The sequence below is a fragment of the Phascolarctos cinereus genome, unplaced genomic scaffold (assembly GCF_003287225.1).
Source record: "Phascolarctos cinereus isolate Bilbo 61053 unplaced genomic scaffold, phaCin_HiC Scaffold_4;HRSCAF=312, whole genome shotgun sequence".
NCBI classification, from domain to species: Eukaryota; Metazoa; Chordata; class Mammalia; order Diprotodontia; family Phascolarctidae; genus Phascolarctos; species Phascolarctos cinereus.
In genome coordinates this window covers 502,433,843-502,451,909 of record NW_027555847.1, presented here as the reverse complement: position 1 = coordinate 502,451,909, position 18,067 = coordinate 502,433,843, and the positions used below count along the sequence as shown (strand labels likewise).

The 18,067-nt window shown below is 40.9% G+C and overlaps 1 protein-coding gene across 3 annotated transcripts in view; it reads left to right on the top strand.

Annotated features, from left to right (window-relative positions):
- CABLES1 (Cdk5 and Abl enzyme substrate 1) overlaps positions 1–18,067 on the top strand; it is a 151,887-nt gene that overhangs the window by 70,386 nt on the left and 63,434 nt on the right. For all 3 annotated transcript variants that reach the window (XR_013486232.1, XM_020968751.2, XM_020968750.2), the window contains exon 3: positions 1,729–1,821. Coding sequence is in view for 2 of the 3 variants with exons in the window: in XM_020968751.2 (XP_020824410.1) it covers positions 1,729–1,821 (93 nt within the window). In the remaining variant the exon portion in view is untranslated. The remainder of the gene's footprint in view (positions 1–1,728; positions 1,822–18,067) is intronic.

Genomic DNA, 18,067 nt, shown 5'->3' with positions numbered 1-18,067 from the left:
AAACCCAAAGGAAGAAGGTCTGTAGCAGTTGAAGGAAGTCAGGAAAGAAGGTGGTCCTTAAACTGTGTCTCCGAGCAAGGGAGGGATTCTGTGAGGAGGAAGGAATTACAGGCACAGGAGACAGCCAGTTCAGAGGCACAGAAATGAGAGGTTGAGTACTCCATCTGAGAAACAGAGAGAAGGCCTGTGAGATATCAGATATTGCTAGATATTGTGGATATATCAGTTGTTGTTAGATATGGCTAGATATCAGAGTGCAACAGAGGAAGAGGAGTTAGCAGCAGGTTGTCAGGGGCTTTAAAAGCCAGAGAGGAGTTTATTTCTTGTCCTAGAGGCAAATGAGGGGCGCATCTAGGCGGCACAGTGTATAGAGAGCAAGGCCTGGCGTCAGGAAGACCTGAGTTCAAATCTGGCCTCAGACACTCGCTGTGTGACCCTGGGCAAGTCTCTTGACCTCAGTTTCCTCATCTGTAAAATGAACTGGAGAAGGAAATGGAAAAATCACTCCAGTATCTTTGCCAAGAAAACCTCAAATGGGGTCGAAAAGACATCAACTGAAAATAACTGAACACCAGAGACAAATGGGAACCACTGGAGTGCATTGAGGACTTCAGCTCTGCACTTCCTCTTGATGACGTAGGCACAGGATTGTTTTTCCCACCAATCCTTTATTCCTTCCACTAAAGCTTTCCTCCACTGCCTTGCAGCCTGTGGAGTTTTTGAAAGCTATGCCTGACATGTTAGTCTGACAGGTCTTATGCCTGTCCCAGCTGGAAAGGTTTTGAGGAGCAGCCTTGAGATGGACTCAGTCTGTCATCCCAGAACTAGCCTAGCTATGTTGAGAGGCTCATCACAGACAGTTATCCACCAGGGGATCTTTTTTTTTTTTTTTGGCTACCACAATCCATAAAGACCATCTGCTGAGAAATGGAGGGGATGCCATCTGTATGGATGACTGGACTACCCATACTGTTGAAATCACTGATCTTTTTTTTCCATGTATAAGACTTTGGTTTTTTGTTTTGTTTTATGTTGGTTTTTTTGGCTAGGCAGTGGGGTTAAGTGACTTCCCCAGGGTCACACAGCTAGTAAGTGCTATGTGTCTGAGGTTGGATTTGAACTCAGGTCCCCTGAATCCAGGGCCAGTGCTCTATCCACTGTGCCACCTAGCTGCCTCGAAATCACTGATCTTTTGAAGGACTTCAGAAACTTTTCAGGAGACTACAAAACTATCCCATAGTTTTTAACTGGTACATCTTGCTAGAACTGAATTATTAGAGAGCATAGGTATGCATATGTTAGAGGTGCCCCTGCACATCTCAATGATGTCTCCCACCAAAACTGTTATTCTGTGTCTTAAGTTCATTTTTAAAAGTCAAGTTGAATTGCTCTTTTTAAATTTAAGGTTTTTTTTCAGCTTGATGAAAAAAACATCATTTATGATTGACCAGTCAATAAATGTTTGACTTTAAAAAAATAAAATTCCCTGGGTGTACATCTGAATGAAATGTGCCGCCCATGCCTCTGTTAGGCACATTAGAATTTTTTTTTTTAAAGAAAGCTTTCTTGCCCCCTAACTCATTGTCTTCATTATTCCTACTCTGACTCCTGCTTTAGGGTGACTCAAATCATTTGTCTGGTCTTTCCTTCCTGTCTTTGTGTAGCGACTGCCCAGCTGTTGAGCAAGGAACTAACTGTCTCTTTTTTTTTAATTGCTTTCTTTTTCAGATGTCGGACCCTGTCAGGTTCACCCAGACCAAAGAACTTTAAGAAGGTTCATTTTATCAAGAACATGAAGCAGCATGATACCAGGAACGGCAGGTACTACACACACAAACAAAAGCCTCCGGGCCCGCTTTCCTGTTTGGACAAGATAGGGGTGGTGTGGTCTGGCCTGGCCCAGCCTGACCTGGGGAGGTGATGAAGGAGGGCAGCGTCTCAGTGGCCAGGACTCACCAAAGTGAAGCCCTCCCCCTGAAGAAAAAACGAGAGCCTGCCCAGCATATCCAAGAAAAACAAAAAGTCCCCAGGAGGCCAGAAATTCTAAAAACCAGTTCCTATTAAACAAAGGGCCCTATCTCTATCAGAAACTTGGCAGGCATTTGGGTCAACAACCTCGTTTTTACTAAGACTCAACTATTTTTGTTTTGTTTTATTTAGAAATCCTTGTTTGAATGAAAAAACAGTAGTTAAAATTTTTTTTCCACCTTTGAAACCCCCACCAAGCAAATAGCCGCTAAACAGACATCTGATCTGAATGTTGGCTTTAGTGCCTGGACCTTCAGAGGATTCCCAGCCCTTGCTGCAAGATTCCTTATCCTGCCCTGGTTCCAGTTCTTATGGGTCATGTCATCACCTACAAAGCTTGTTGAGAAAATGTGAGATGAAAATTACTGTTATAACACAAAGTTATGATAAGTCACTCTCAAGACCAGTAAATCTGAGTCCTCATTGTAGTCAATAATGAACAGATCTGATTCTCTCCTTTAATCCTAGGAGAAGGCAGGGGACTGGAAGATCTGACCTTTTAAGGTCATCTTGTATCACTAGGATTCTCTGATTCCCTAATTCTCAAGAACAGCTTCTCTCAAGCTAATCTGCAGTCTAGATCTGGGTCTCTCTCTTAAGTGTCCCACTTAAAAGGGGGCAAGCTTGACTTCAGTGTAGAAAGCAGTTCCAGGCAGTCAGTCTGTTGCAAATAACTGTTTTGTTTGATCTCTCTTTGATTTACAATAGACCATATGGTCTCCACTAACACTCTTCCCTTCAGCATAAAAAATATATATATAAATAGCCAAAAAGTCTTTTAGTCAGACTCACAGAATGACTAAACCCTAGAAATGCTGTCATTTGGTGTTATAAAATACAGCATATAATAAAAAGTTGGGTTCTGGCTTTGTGGCACTAAAGATTACAGTTCTTTTCTCAGAATTCACACTTGGACCTATTTGTAGAAAAATAGTATGATTTTTGTAGGTACTGCTATGGTTTTACATTAACAAAATAAAACCTTCCTTTCAATTATTTTTATAGACTGTTCAGTCACATTTATTTCTAATCTGTACATTAATATGACAAACGTAAATTTTAGTTTTTTAAAGTATTGTGTAACTGATATCTGCGGTTCAAATTTCTTTGGGTTTTGTTGAGTTGATTTTAGTTTTCTTCAGGAAGATTGGGAGTCAGAATTTTTTTAGCTAGAAGGTCATCTTACGTCATAGGCCTCCTTTGGAGAGGAGAGAAACTGAGGCCCACAAAGGTCAAGTGACCAATCCAAGGTCACACAGGCAGTTAGGGTAGAATTAGGACTGTAATGCCAGCCTGCATATTACTCATCTAATAACACTTTTTCTGGTTAACCCCACTGCTTGATTCTAATATATTTATTCTCTCTTTTTTTTTATAGTTAGGAGGGGGTTTTTTTTGTTTGTTTGTTTTCCTTCCTTCTGTAGAGAATCTCAGTTATTGAATCAGAATCTTCCATATGTAGTTTGAAAAACTGTTGCCCAAAATTTGTTCAAATTTACATGCCTGTCAAGTAAAACCTGTTAAACTATAAAACACACATATGAGGTACAAAAATACTGAAACCATCTTTTTAGAAAATGAATTTCATCATGAAGATGATTTTATGAAGCAGCTATCCAGATTGCCGGTGTTCTTAAACACTGTTCAGCAGCAGAAATATACAGGGTAGTCTCTGTCTCACTGACCAGTAGGATATTGTGATTGGTGGAACATTATGAGAGCAAGCACCCATGGCCTGCAACCACATGAACCGGTGTGAAACTGGCAATATCCCTGGCAGCTTCCAAGGGGAGCTAACACGAAGGGCTGATTGATTTAGAGATTTAAGTAAGTAATTTATCTAAAGAGCTGTGTAAGTGTTCCTTGTTATTAGAATTCGGTCATCCCATCTCTACTTGAAGACTTCCAATGATGACAGAATCTAATCATAATCAAACTGGCAGCCCATGCCAGTTTGGAGGAAGGCAGATGCCATTAACAATATTAATTGTTGAGAAGATTCTCCCTTATTAAATTAAAGTATTTTTAGGATAAAATAAGCAATCCATGGAATAAACTGGAAAAAAAGATAATTCTAGGAGCGTAGAGGGAACTTATGGTGCCTGGCACCTAGTAGGTGGTTAATAAATATTGATTGATTGATTGATTGATTGATTGAAAAGGGTAAAAAAGTAGAAGCACTGGCATGGCAGTGAAATAAGGGAAGGAAATGTAAGTTCCGCAAGGGAAAGGACCTCCTCTGATCTAAATACCATAGCTTAGACTGTACTAAGCACTGGCTTATGGCGGTAGAGAACCTCGGTTCAAAACCTGCCTTTGATGTATTCTACCTGTATGGCATCAAATGGGACAGTTAGACTAGGTGACCTCTGAGGTCCCCTTCATCTCTAGTTCAGTGCCTGAGCATGCTCTCCACATAGTAGATATTTAATAAATGTTTGTTGGATCTGGTTGAATTGCAGTTCCTGCCACTATCCTTGCAGTTCTGTCAAGTCATGGTCCCAGGCATCCCTGGTCCGGTTCATCCCACCAAGCCCTGGTTCCGATAGACTCTTGATGCTTTAATGAGTTTATATATCTAGACCCAGCTGAATCCTATCCCAAGGTGTGTGAAAAACAAACAAACCTCACAGATTGGATCTGAAGGCCATTATAAATAATCTTCAAGATATCATAGAGATTAAAAGCTGTGGCAGAAAAAAAAGAGATAGGCCAGTCCTGTTCCAGTTTTCAAGAAGTTGGAATAAATATACAGACTGGTAAACCTTATGTCGATACCTTGCAAAATCCTAGAATAGATTGCTAAGTAGACTTCATGTGGATTTTAAAAAGAACACAGTGATCACTCGGAGCCAGTAGAGTTCTGTTAAGAATAAAACTTGTAAAACTAACCTTGTAAAATAATATCAGCTAACACTTTGATAGCTCTTCAAGGTTTACAAGGCTCTTATCATCCCATTTGCTCTTCACAACAACTGTGTATGAGGTAGGTGCTATAATAACAATGACAGCAATGATAATAACAGTCTTCGTAGCCTGCCTTCATAAATCCCTTTCAGGTTCAGAAAGTCCTTTATATATATATTTCCTCGTTTGATACAGCAGTGCTGGGAGAGACTTGCTATTATTATCCCCATTTTACTGATGGAGGAAAAAATGATAGGAAGTGTGAAGAAAATGAGGTTCAGAAAGCTACGTGATTTCCCCAGAGTCACACAGCTGTTGATTATCCTGAATTTGCCCTGCCTGTATCTTGTTTGTATGTAGTTTTTTTTAACCTGTTTTCTGCCCCCATTAGACTGTGAGCTCTTTGAATTTGGGGACTGGCTTTTTTGGGGTTTTTTTTTTTCCGCTCTTTGTATCCTCAAGGCATAGCATAGGGCCTGGAGAACATAGTAGGTGCTTAATATATGCTTGTTGGGTGGGGTCTGGTGAGACTCAAACTTAGGTTTCTCTGACTCCAAGGCTAGCACTCCATCCTCTATGCAACACAGCCTATGTAAGAGGAAATCATTCAGAATGAGGCTAGAAGAGTATATGAGAACAAGAATGTGTCTGACTTTGAGTGCCAAGTTAAGGCGTTCATATTTTATCTTATGAACAATAGAGGTTTATGTTGCTGAGTAGGAGTTGTTCCAGTCACATTAAGCAGTCCCAGGAAGAAGGTAGAAAGTGGGATAGGTCTCTGTGGTGAAAGATGGACCCCAAGAGAGAGGCAAGATCCTTGTGGTACCATTACACTGAGTAACCCATCAAAGAGACAGAGAACATAGCATTGGATCAGAGGGGAATGGGAATGGAGGGCAGACGTCATATAGCAAAGGGATGGGATGGTTCCCATGGTCATATAGAAGAGGGGTGAGATGGTTCCCATGGTCATATAAAAGAGAAGTGGGATGGTTCCCATGGTCATATAGAAGAGAAGTGGGATGGTTCCCATGGTCATATGGAAGAGAAGTGGGATGGTTCCCATGGTCATATAGAAGAGAAGTAGGATGGTTCCCATGCTCATATGGAAGAGAAGTGGGATGGTTCTCATGGTCATATAGAAGAGGGGTGAGATGGTTCCCATGGTCATATAGAAGAGGGGTGGGATGGTTCCCATGGTCATATAGAAGAGGGGTGGGATAGTTCCTATAGTCATATAGAAGAGGGGTGGGTTAGTTCCTATAGTCATATAGAAGAGGGGTGGCATAGTTCCCATGGTCATATGCACAAAAAGAACTGGGAACTGCTGGGATGGGGAGAGGAAACTATGTCCCTGTGGCACTCCTCCCCCTAGGTTGGCACTCTGGGGAAAAGCTCTGGACATCCTACACTATTAATTTACTCCAAAGTGAAAATAATATTGCTTTTACTAACTACCTCACAGAGCTCTTGGAGGTAAAATATTTTGTATTTTGTAAACTATTGACCTATCTTTTATGTAAATTAGAACTGTTGTTATTGAAAGCAGGTCTTACCAGAAAGATCTGAGGGTTTAGGTTGACAGTATGCTTAATATGAATCACTAGTTTAAGGAATCTGTTTTAAAAGCTGACATATACTCTTAGGCTGCATTAATAGAAATAAGGTGTGCAAATCACGAGAAGTAATTGGTTTCTTACACTCTGTGTTGTGTAGGGTATAAGTCAGACCACACCTGGAGAATTGTATTAGATCCAGGCACTACCTTTTAAGCTAAATACTGATAATTAAAATGGGTCCAAAGGAAGGCAGTCAATGAATCACTCGAGTATGTATTACATGTCTGCTATATGCTAAACACAGTGTTGGGGACTGGTGTTTACAAAAACACAAATGGAATTCCCTGCCTTCAGAGGCATAAGTATGTATAGAATAAACACAGGGTGGTTTCGGAAGGGAAGACACAAGCAGTTGGGGTGCTCAGGAAAGACTTCATCTATAAGTCATGCTGGAGCTGAGTGTTGAAAGAAGTAAGGGATTCTTTGAGGCAAAGGTGAAGAGGGAGGGCATCCCAGGCATGAGGTACAGCCGATGCAAAGGCACAGAGATGGAAGATCGAATTTTGTGTGTGTGAGAACTATCAAGAAAGCCAGTCTGGAAACTGTGTAAAGTAAGAAATAAGAAATTATTGAAGGAACTGAAGAAGTTTGACTTGGAAAAGAGAAAGCTCAGGGAAGATAAAATAGCTGTCCCCAGTAGAATGTAAGTTCCTTGAGGGCAGGGACTGGTTTCTTTTTGTCTAGGTGCCTGCGCCTGATGTTATACTAGACAAAGAATAGGCACTTAATAAATACATGTTGAGTTGAGTATTTGAAGGGCCTGTATGTGGGTGACTAGATTAGTTTTTATGTTACGTGAAAGGGCAAACCAGGATTGAAGGTTGGAAGTTACAAGAAGAACATTTTTATTTAGGATAAGGAAGTTCTTTCTAATAGTTAAAACTGTCCAAAAAAAGAATAGATTGTCTCCTGAAAAAAAATGAGATCCCTTTTACTGGAGGGGTCCAGGCAGAGACTGGATGACTATTTTTCTTGAAACATGGTGCTAAGACTTGTGGGACACCATGTCTTTCTTTATTTCTCTGTCTCCACCTCCACCTCTGTCTCTACCAGTCTCTATCCACATCTATACTTATATCTGTTGTTGTTGTTTCGTTATTTTTCAGGTGTGTCCCGCTCTTTGTGACCCTATTTGGGGTTTTCTTGGCAAAGATACTGAAGTGGTTTGCCATTTCCTTTTTCAGCTCATTTTACAAATGAGGAAACTGAGACAAACAAGGTTGAGTGACTTGCCCAGGGTCTCACAGCTAATGAGTGTCTGAGGCCACATTTGAATTCATGAAGATGTCTTCCTTATTCCAAGCCCAGTGTTCTACCTACTGCACCACGCGCTTGCCCTTGAGAACATAGTAGGCACTTATCAATAAATATTTTGTTCCATGATGTTTTAGAAGCAATTGCTACACTGGGCGTTGTAATTTTTTAGGTCATTTCTAAATCTGTGATTATATAATTCTATTATTATATATGCCATGCATGGATTTACTAATTTTCATAGAATTAGGCAAAATTTTTATGGTTGACATATGGACATTTTGTCCACAATGATAATCAATTTGAAGTTCAGGAGAGATGGGAGAGAAAATAGATTTAATTCATAAAAATATAAATTTGAAAGATACCTATGAAAGTCTTTTTAATTAAAACAACTTTGTGTTGACTAATCCTGTTGGATTTAGGTTAAAAAAAACCTTTAGCTAATGCAAATAAGCAAATATTGCAAGAATTATTTAAATTTCCAATTTGATGTTGTATGCTTATTCTTTAAAAAGCCAATCTTCCCTTCATTTTTGACTTAGAAAAGCAATACCTAATTTCTGGCTCTGGAAAGGAGGGAGAGAAGATGGAATTTTATTCTGAAACCCAGAAAAATGGCTTTCATTTTCTCTTTCATTTCCACAACTAGAGGCTACAATATGCTTGAAAGAACTTTGAAAATGGGCAAGTTTTACCTCCTTTTCTCCATCATCATCTAATCCTTTAGCCTTTACCTTTTTTTCCAATTGAGTTCAGCCTTTCTTGCATCTGCAGCTCAACTTTGGATTGAACATTTTTATAATGAAAAAAATGAGGTGTCTTTGCCTTGTCTCCCAGCTGGTTCAGCTCCTCTATGATACATATATACAGGTCTAAAATATTTGTTGAGAGACTCCTCCATAACAGAGAATTTACCATATTATGGTTTTCCTTTAGCAACTTGTGAAGTTAGACTTATAATCTCATCCCTGACATCTAGCCCTATCATGTTATCTCTCTATATAGACGATATTTAAATTTTTCTGCTAGTTAAGCTATGGCAATATTTTTTCCTTAATTCGTCATGCCAAAAAAGGTTCTTTATTTTTTTTTTTTTAAACAAGATCGTGTGTTTAAACAAAAAGAAAAATGCACTAGATATCCTAAGATATTGGTTCTATTCAAGCATAATTTACTGGATGAGCGACTTTAGGCTAGTCACTGGAGCCTCCCTTTCCTTGTTTGTAAAATGAAGGGCTTAGATTTAAAGATCTCTGAGGGTCCTTTGGATTCTGTTATTTTTTGTATTCTTGTAATTCAGTGGATTCTTGGGAAATCACATCTCATCCTCAGACATAAATCATCATTTGTCATGTTGGCTTGCTTTAATGCCACTGAGAATTAACTTAATTTAATGCCATGTGCTGTAGAATGAAGAGACTGGGATTTATGGTCGTGAGACCTGGGTTAGAATCTCAGTTCTGATACTTAGTAGAGGATGTGACCCTAGGAAAGTCACTTACCTTTACCAAGTTTTCTCACACAAAAAAAATGAGTATAGTAACAAATTAGGTGACTCACAAAATTATCAGAAAAGTACCATACAAATATGAATCAGCAGTATTATCATCAGTGTAGGTGTGCCTGGCTTTCAGAAAACCAAACATATGATAATCTAACTTATTAATCACACGAAGTAAGGAGTCATTATTTGCATTATGTGTTCTTCCATTTGACAAAGAGGGTTGTCCTGGGCAAATGAAAGAAAAACGTGAAACAATCATGACAATTAAAATAATAGCTACTGTCAATTGAAGGTCAATCAGAAATGAAGATAATTATGTGCACAGCGTCTGGCACACAGTAAGCATTTAATAAATGCTTTATCTTGTGATAAATTTCTGAAGTCCTTATGTAAGTCATTGGAAAAATGTAATATGATTTATGAAAACTTAATAGCTTTTCAAAAACATACCTGTAATACAAAGCAAGGTTGCTTTTATGATAAGAAAAGTATTTTATAAACATTGTCATGGACTGGGTTTTTATGGTTGCAGCAGAGTCATATATGACTGGGAAAAAACCTTCTTGGCCTAATTTCCATAAAGATTGTCCTCTCCACAGGAAATCCAGGATTTTCCAAGTCTCTACAGCTTATGGGATGTGATAAATGAACCAGGTTGAATTGGAGCAGACACATCTTTCCAACATGTTCCAAGCCAACCACATATGCATAGACATAGCCAACAATGTCCATCAACAGGCATTTACTAAGCGGTACCATATGCCAGGCATTGTGCTAGGCACTGAGGATACAAGGACAAAAGAAACTTAGCATAGTATCTGTACATAGTAGGCTCTTAATTATAAATGCTTATTGACTTGCCTTACATCTTATTAGGAGAAATAATGTAAACACTTACAAATATATGCAGTAAAGTCCAGATTCCTTAGCCATTCAGGGTCCTCTGCAATATGGTGCCAGGCCTACCTTTGCAGTCTTATCCTGTACTACCACCATCCACAAACTGTGCTCTCACTAAAATGGACTCCTGTCAGCTCCATGATTGGGTCTCCTACCTTCACACTGTTCTTTTTCCTGAGAGTGCCTTTCTCTGCCTGTTGGACTCCTTCTTGTCTTTAAAAGCCCAGCTCCCGTGCAAACTGTTCTATGAATATTCTTCTCATCCCCAGTCAGCGAAGAACGTCCATCTTGAACTAAACCTCACACTATATTTGGCCCTTCTCTGTCATAGTTATCTTATGATATTTTATGCTATTGTGTTATCTGTTTGTGACTTATTATTCCTTTACTTTAAGTCCAATAACGTCATGGACTACATCTTATTTAAACGTTTTTTAAAAAGTAATTTTATTGTCGATTCGCGGAACAAACACACATTTCCATAACACAATACAGTAAAAAAAGATGATTGTATGTGAAATGGAAGTTTTTCTTAAAACAGTATTGCTGTTACTGTACAATGTTCTCTTGGTTCTGCTCACTTTGCTCTTCATCATTATTTAAACTTTATATTTCAGGGATGCCTCAGTAGCTCAAAAATTCTCTGCACACATTAGGTGCTGAATAAATTCCTATTGATTAAATAATGAATGAATAGCTAAGTTCTGAGCTTGACCTCGTACAGAAAGTTGACATTGTCATTTTGAGGTATATATTTCCAGTGCTTTTACGGTCCTGTTAGCTAAAGACTTTTCCTCTTGGTCTTTCCAGCTCCTCTAGATCCATGAATCATTTGCCTTTCAAAGTGTTGGAATTGGAGAGCCCTCCTTCCACACGCATGGCACACTCTCATGACTGTTTCAGTTAATATTATTTTCACATAGTGTGCCTGAGAGAGAAGCCATCTGCTTCATGTTAGCTCTGCTTAGTATATAAAGAGATGAAGTCGCCTGCCTGGAGTTGTTCTAGGTGCCTCTCTAAGGGATGGCCTTTTAGGACTGTCACTCTGTTCAAATCAGACAGAAAAGGATACCTTAAGAGTGGACACAGTTGTCTCTAGCCTGTTACGGTTCCACTTGGGTCAACTTGCTAGAAGCATCTTAAAAGGTTTTGAGATAGCCCTGGTTGGAGGGATAGAGAGAGGGGACAGAGCTTTCCTATAAAGTGTGATCTCAGTGGGAGAATAAAGCCTTGAAAAAGGAAGAGGAGGGGGTCCTTTCACCTGCGTTTTCAGGTTAGATGTATATCTGCTGCTGCTGCACATGCCCCTGCCTATGACTCCATTAAGCTATTGTCCCCAGTGATCTTTTCTTTTCTACACGAACAGGTTTTTGTTATTTTATTTTATTATTTGTTATATATTACATAATATTTAATACTATACTATATATATATATATTTATGATATATATTTATAGCATTTATATATAGTATATTTATTTATCATTTAAATTTTTAAAAATTTTTATTATGTATTTGTTTATTTGAGACTAAGTCTTCCTGGCACACCCAGGCCTGAAATACAGCGGCCACTCATGGGCCCCATCCCAATACTGATTAACGTTGGAGCTTTGATCTGCTCCACTTCTGACCTGGGCCGGTTTGCCTCTTCTTCAGCAGCCTAATTGCCCTAAGCTCCCCAATGTGAGGGCTCACCATATTGGTGCCAGACTTAGTGCAGATACCACCACCACGCCTCCCCCGTAGCCCTAGTGCCTCTGAGAACACCCAAGCTCACACAGTCTACCAGCCTCATCCTCCCCAGTCACAGGGATTTACAGGGATGTGTCATCATGCCTGGCTTCTGGCAGGCAGTTTAAAAAGAAAGCTTTGATTAAATTAAGACCTTGCTCCTGATTTCATCAGTAACAATCTGTCAACCTAACTTAGTTTTTTTAAAATGTGTTGGAGGAAATGGTACATTTCAAAGAGAAATGTAGCAACTAGAAAGTGGTACCGGTCTTACTCAGAAAATGACATTGAATGTTTTTACTGATGGGGATACAATTGCTGATTGCCATGGTTTTCAGCTCTCTTCCATACTGTCTTTCTTCTGCCATGAGGAATTTCTGTATTTTGCTAAGGAAAAGGACTCATTTTTCATCCTACAGATGAGCCAGAGCCTCATCAGTAAAGCATTTTCTTCAGGGTTATTTATAGGTTTATAGCCAATTCTCTGCAAAGCCTTGGTACCAAGGGACAGTAATAGAAGAGATAAATGAAATCCATGGATAATTCTCCAATTTCATTTAAGCTCCCAGGTACGACCTCATCTCCCAGGATACTTTAAGCAGTTGCTAAGGAGTATTGTTGATTCCTTGGAGTTGACTCTGCTGTCCTTTCTGCTTTAGTGGGGTTGGGGCAAAGAGAGGGGAAAAGGGAAGAAGAGGTGCTAATGAGCAATGAAATGATGTGAAACAAAGCCAAGGGAAAGGATAAGCCACAAAGTCAATAAGCAGCATGCAGATAATTAAGAGTGAAATACACTTTCTTTATTTGTGTTCATTAAGAAGTCATCTAGGTGGCAGAGTGCTGAGCACAGAGTCAGGAAGACCTGAGTTCAAATGTGACCTCAGTCATTTAATAGCTGTATGACCCTGGGCATGTCACTCAACCCTTTTTGCCTCAGTTTCCTCTTCTGTAAAATGAGCTGGAGAAATAAATAACAAACCACTCCATTATCTTTGCCAAGAAAACCCCAAATGGGGTCACAAAGAGTTGGACGCAACTGAAATGACTCAACAGCAACAAAGAAGGCGTCATGGAACTGAAAATTTTAAAAAACCAAATGTTAAAAATTTTTTTTTACAAAAAATAAAACAAAAAGAAAAAATAAGCTCATTGGTACAGATCCTCCATCCACCATGGCAGACAAAACCATTCATGCCTTCTCATCCTATGTGATTTTCATCCATGTTTCTAAATAAATCATTATTAATAGATTCCCCTCACCAAAAAAAAAAAAGATGGTGTCATGGTACAGTGAATAAAATACTGGCCTTCAGATCAGGCAAGATCTGCTATAGAGACCAGGAGAGGTCAGAGAAGTGTGGACTAAGAAACCAGGCCAAATCATTTAATCTCCCTTCTTACCCTAAGTCTGTGATCCTGTACACCAGTGGGCATGGACAGCAATGTCTCCTGATTAACTCTGCTTCTTACAGAAGAGCTCTGAGATTATTTGTTGGTCCAGCAGAAGAGCTATAAGAGTTTTAGAAGCCAGTAGGGTGAATTATCATGAAAAAATAGAATCCTAGACCTAGAAGAAAACTCACAGGTCATCAGGTCCAGCCTTCTTGTTTTACAGATGAGAAAATTGAGGCTCATACAGATTAAGTCACTTGCCTAAATGTTATATAACTCAGAAAGATTTAAGTGGGTATTTTTCAGTGGTACACTGAAAAATGAAAAAAAAAAGGGTGGGGATAGCAGACTGTTATTTAAGAAAAGTATCTATTTTTATTCAGTTAAATGTTTAAAAAAGCAGGAGACCAAGTCAATGTCTGAACCATGCTGACCATATCTGCCTCAGTTTCCCTCCTTAGACTCCATCTTCTCCTTCCCTTTTTTCCATATCGTCTTGGCATTTTTCCAGTTTAATCCTAAACAATGGCTTTTCCCTCCCTTTCCCTTTTCTCAGCCACAGCTAATCAGTTTATCCTTCTAAGCAAGATCATAGGATGGAGAACCAAATGAGAATTTAGAGGTCATCCACTCCTCATTTTACATGTGAGGAAACTGAGGCACAGATGAGTGAAGTACCTTGCCCAAGCTCACCTTAGTTCAGTTGAGTTGACACATGTAAGAAGGAGCAGTAGCCAAGTTCAAGTTATTGTTTTCCGTCTGTTTGCATGTTTGTTTTTGTCAAGCAGACACTATCAGCATAATCACCGTAGCACAACTAGCTTTCTTCAGATAATCCTCAGATAGCCTGCCAGACACACACAGCCAGAAAGTCTCACCAGCCCAGGTGGGTTGCCCCATGAGCACAGACACACGCTTCTTCTTGGTGCTTGGGGTCACAAAGACATAGCTGATGATCATTCATTGGCCATAAGAATAATAGTAGTTGCTGACTTTATAGAGCACGTTAAGGTTTCCAAAGCACTTATTTATCATCTCCTTTTACAGGCAAGCAACAAGCATTTATTAAGCACTTGCTGTGTGCCTAGCACTGTGCTAAGCACTGGGGATACAAATAGAAGCAAAAAGAGGTACCTGCCCTCAAGGAGCGTATATTCTAATGGGAGAAGGCAGCACACAACAGGCAACTGAAAGCAAAGAATGTGCCCTCAAGGGAGTATAATAGCCAAGTCTGGAGAGCCAGATGTACAGCTGGGAAGGGAATGAAGCAAGGCCAGCCCGGCACTGTCCCCAGAATGGAGGGCCATGGAAGGAATCACCAGTGGGACAGGGAGTCCTGTAGGACAGAGGGATGATCCAGGATGAGAAGGCAGCTGAGTCTTGGGGGCTAAGCCCAGGGTCAGAACCACACGTGGGGAAGGAATGAAGCATGCCCGACCCGAGCCTGTCCCCAAAGTCGATGCCCTCAGAAGGAACTTGCCCACGTGAGAAGGGAGCTGATGTGGCGGAGGGATGACCCAGCAGCATTCCTTAGAGATAAGTGCTGTTATTATCCCCATCTTGCAGGTGAGGAAATGGAGGCTTAAAGAGTTTTCAGTTTCCTGAGAGAGAGGGGATAAGCATTTATATGTCATCTAGTAAGTGCCAGACACTTTACAAATACTATCTCATTTGCTCCTCATAACAAGCCTGTGAGGTAGGCACTATTATTATTATGCCCCTTTTAAAGTTTAGGAAACTGAGGTAAACAGGTTACCTAACGTGCCCAGGATTGCACAGCTAAGTAAGTATCTGAGGCTGGATTTGAACTGAAGCCTCTCTTACTCCAGGCCTGGCATTCTGTTCACTCCACTTTCTAGCCGACTTGTTTATGGCTGTTGAGCTAGTATGTCTGCAGCAGGATTCAAACTCAGCTAGTCTAGTGTGAGTTGGACTCAGGAGTCAGGAAGATAAGGATTCATAAGCATTTATTAAGCACTTACTGTGTGCCAGGTACCATAAATAAGCATTTATTAAATGCTTATGCGCAGGTACTATGTTAAGTGATGTAGATACAAAGATGAGAGATAGTCCGTATTCTCAAGGACTTCCCGTTTCACTATGGGGGGGAGGGGGAGACACACAACACAACGTGCTGGCAACTGTGTACCTACAAGGTACATACAGTACAAATGGTAAGTAATCTCAGATGAAGTCATGAGCAGTAGGGCAGACTGGGAAATGACACTGGAGAAGGTGGGATTTGAGCTGTCTTAAAGGAAGCCAGGAGGCAGAAGTAGGAGAGAAAACACCCCAGGCCTAGGGGTCAGCCGGTGAAAAGGCTCTAAGTCAGGAGGTAGAGGATGGTGTTTGAGGAACAAAAAGGCCGCATTGGTGGGCCACAGAGTACTTGAAGTAGAGGGAAGTGTAAGAGCACTGACTGTAAAAGCAGAAACGGGCCAGGCTGTGAAAGGCTTTACGTGCTAGACAGTGGGATCTATACAGTGTGTCCTAGAAGTTTTAGTGCTGTTTGAAGTTTTACAGCTTAAGACCACACGAAGACTTTGGGAACACCCTGTATATTATCCTGGAAGTACTAGGAAGCCAGTGGTGTTTATCAAGAGGGGGCGATGGGGTCAGACCTGCGCTTTGGTACCTGAGTGCCAGGTAGGTAGAGAGAGGAGAGAGTTGGCTGGGAGGTGAGGAGTGGAGAGAAAAGGGCCTGGGTGAGAGATGTGAAAGCAGAAAAGACGAGATGTGGAAACAGATGGGATGTGTGGGATGAGTGCAAGCGAGGAGTCAAGGAGGACACCAAAGTTGAGGACCTGGGGTTTGGAAGATACAGTCACCAATATGAACGGGGGGCAAGGGAGTGTGAGAGCAGAACTGATTCAGCAGGGCAAGGGAGGGGAGGGCAGCCTAAGTTACACATGAGCTACCCATCTGCATTGGCGAAAGAAATTTCCACACAGGGAGCTCTCTACAGCAATTGAATTTTTGATATCTACTTTTCATTTGATAATTTTTTTTAAGGCAGTTGGGGTGAAGTGACTTGCCCAGGGTCACACAACTAGTAAGTGTCAAGTGTTTTGTTCTGAGGCCGGATTTGAACTCAGGTCCTCCTGACTTCAGGCTCTATCCACTGCGCCACCTAGCTGCCCCGATGTCTACTTTTCAGAGAAAGAGACAGAAAGAGTGGGGAGAGGGACAAAAGGAGAGAGGAGAGAAAAGAAAGAGAGAAGACAAGAGGAGAGAGATTGAGAGGGAAAGATAGAGAGGAGAGGGAGAGAGATGAACAAAAGAGGGGAGAGAGATTAAGAAAGAGACAGGAGGAGTGAGGAGGGGGAGAAAGAGAATAAAGCAACAGGAAGAGAGAAGAAACAAGAAAAGAGAAAGGAGAGAGATTTAGAGAGATGAGAGGAGAGAGGGAGAGAGAAAGAGAGGAAGGGGAAAGAGAAGAGAGATCTGCCTCCTATGAAACCTGAATGTGGCTTAGTACAGACAGGGTCTCTGTGTTGTCTTTTACTCACACAAGAGTGTTTCTTGATAAGGAGAAGTGAGAGAGGGCAGCAGCCTGTGTAGAATGCCAGATGTGACATAGCCGGTGCCAAACCAGAGCCTCCAACAGCTGCTAGGTGTTCTTTCACTGTTGGCTTCCCCTGGCACCAGAAGCTTCAGAATATATTTCAAGTCTTTCCTTGCCAGCCTCCCTCTCCACAGCCCATCCCGGCCACTTTCCAGAGCTCTCCATGTTCCTGTCCCTCTTCCCTCACTGTATTTCCTTCTTCCTACTGTTGGGCAACAACGTTGGCTTTTTCCTCTGCCCAGAGGGAGAGGTTTTTGAGTTGAAGAGCCATGAGCGCTGACAAGTTTCTCTGTCTTCTCTCACTGTGCATGTACCAGGTGCATCTTAGTCCTAGGGAGTGGTTGCTAGGGATGGGGATGGTGGGGGGTTTGGGGGGGAAAGCCCCCGACTGCATCTGATAGACTCAGAGAACATTTTGTTTTTCTTAATAAAATTTTTATTGTGCTGTTGCCAGCTTTTCAGAACACAAAAGGGAGGCCACCCCTGCCCTTTTAACTGCACGTTTTTCAGGGGTGGGGAGGAAAGAGGGTTGAGGGCAATAATGGAAAATGTGTTTTTAAGCAGCAGTTGGAGAAGAGCTAGAAGAGAAATTATTCTGGAAAGTACTGGAAATTGCAGATTCCAAATAAGCATCCTGATGTTAGCCTTCTTAGCTTTTTTTTTTTTAAAGTTCTGTGTCTGGCCACCAGCGAATATAACTTGCAATAGCAGGTCTTCTGAATGAGGAAACTGTGGAACTGAGCAGCATTGAAAAGAAAATTGACTGGCTGCCAGCCTTTTCTGGTTGTTCTGGTTTTTTCATTTCTTGGAAATCTAGGACTTGTACTAGAGCATTAAGAAAACATCTTTATTTCTGAGTACCCAGCTGTTATGGACACCCAGACCCCCAAAAAAGAAAACGCAGGAGACTACTTCTAGACTGTGTTCTTGGAGTACTGTCCTTTGTTACTTTGCATTGGCCTGTTGTTATGGTAGATTTTTATGCCCCCTTTCCCCTTTTGAAAGAATTAGCTTGGAGGTGTTGGCACTATTTTTCAGAGAACTTTTCTATGATGAGGTGTTCTACCAGGAAGAAGCCAAACTTCCTTGGCCTGCAGAGATTCCTCGGGGTTTTGGTAGTACAATCAGAATCCATTTTTGGCAAAATGAGTCTTTTAGAGTCCT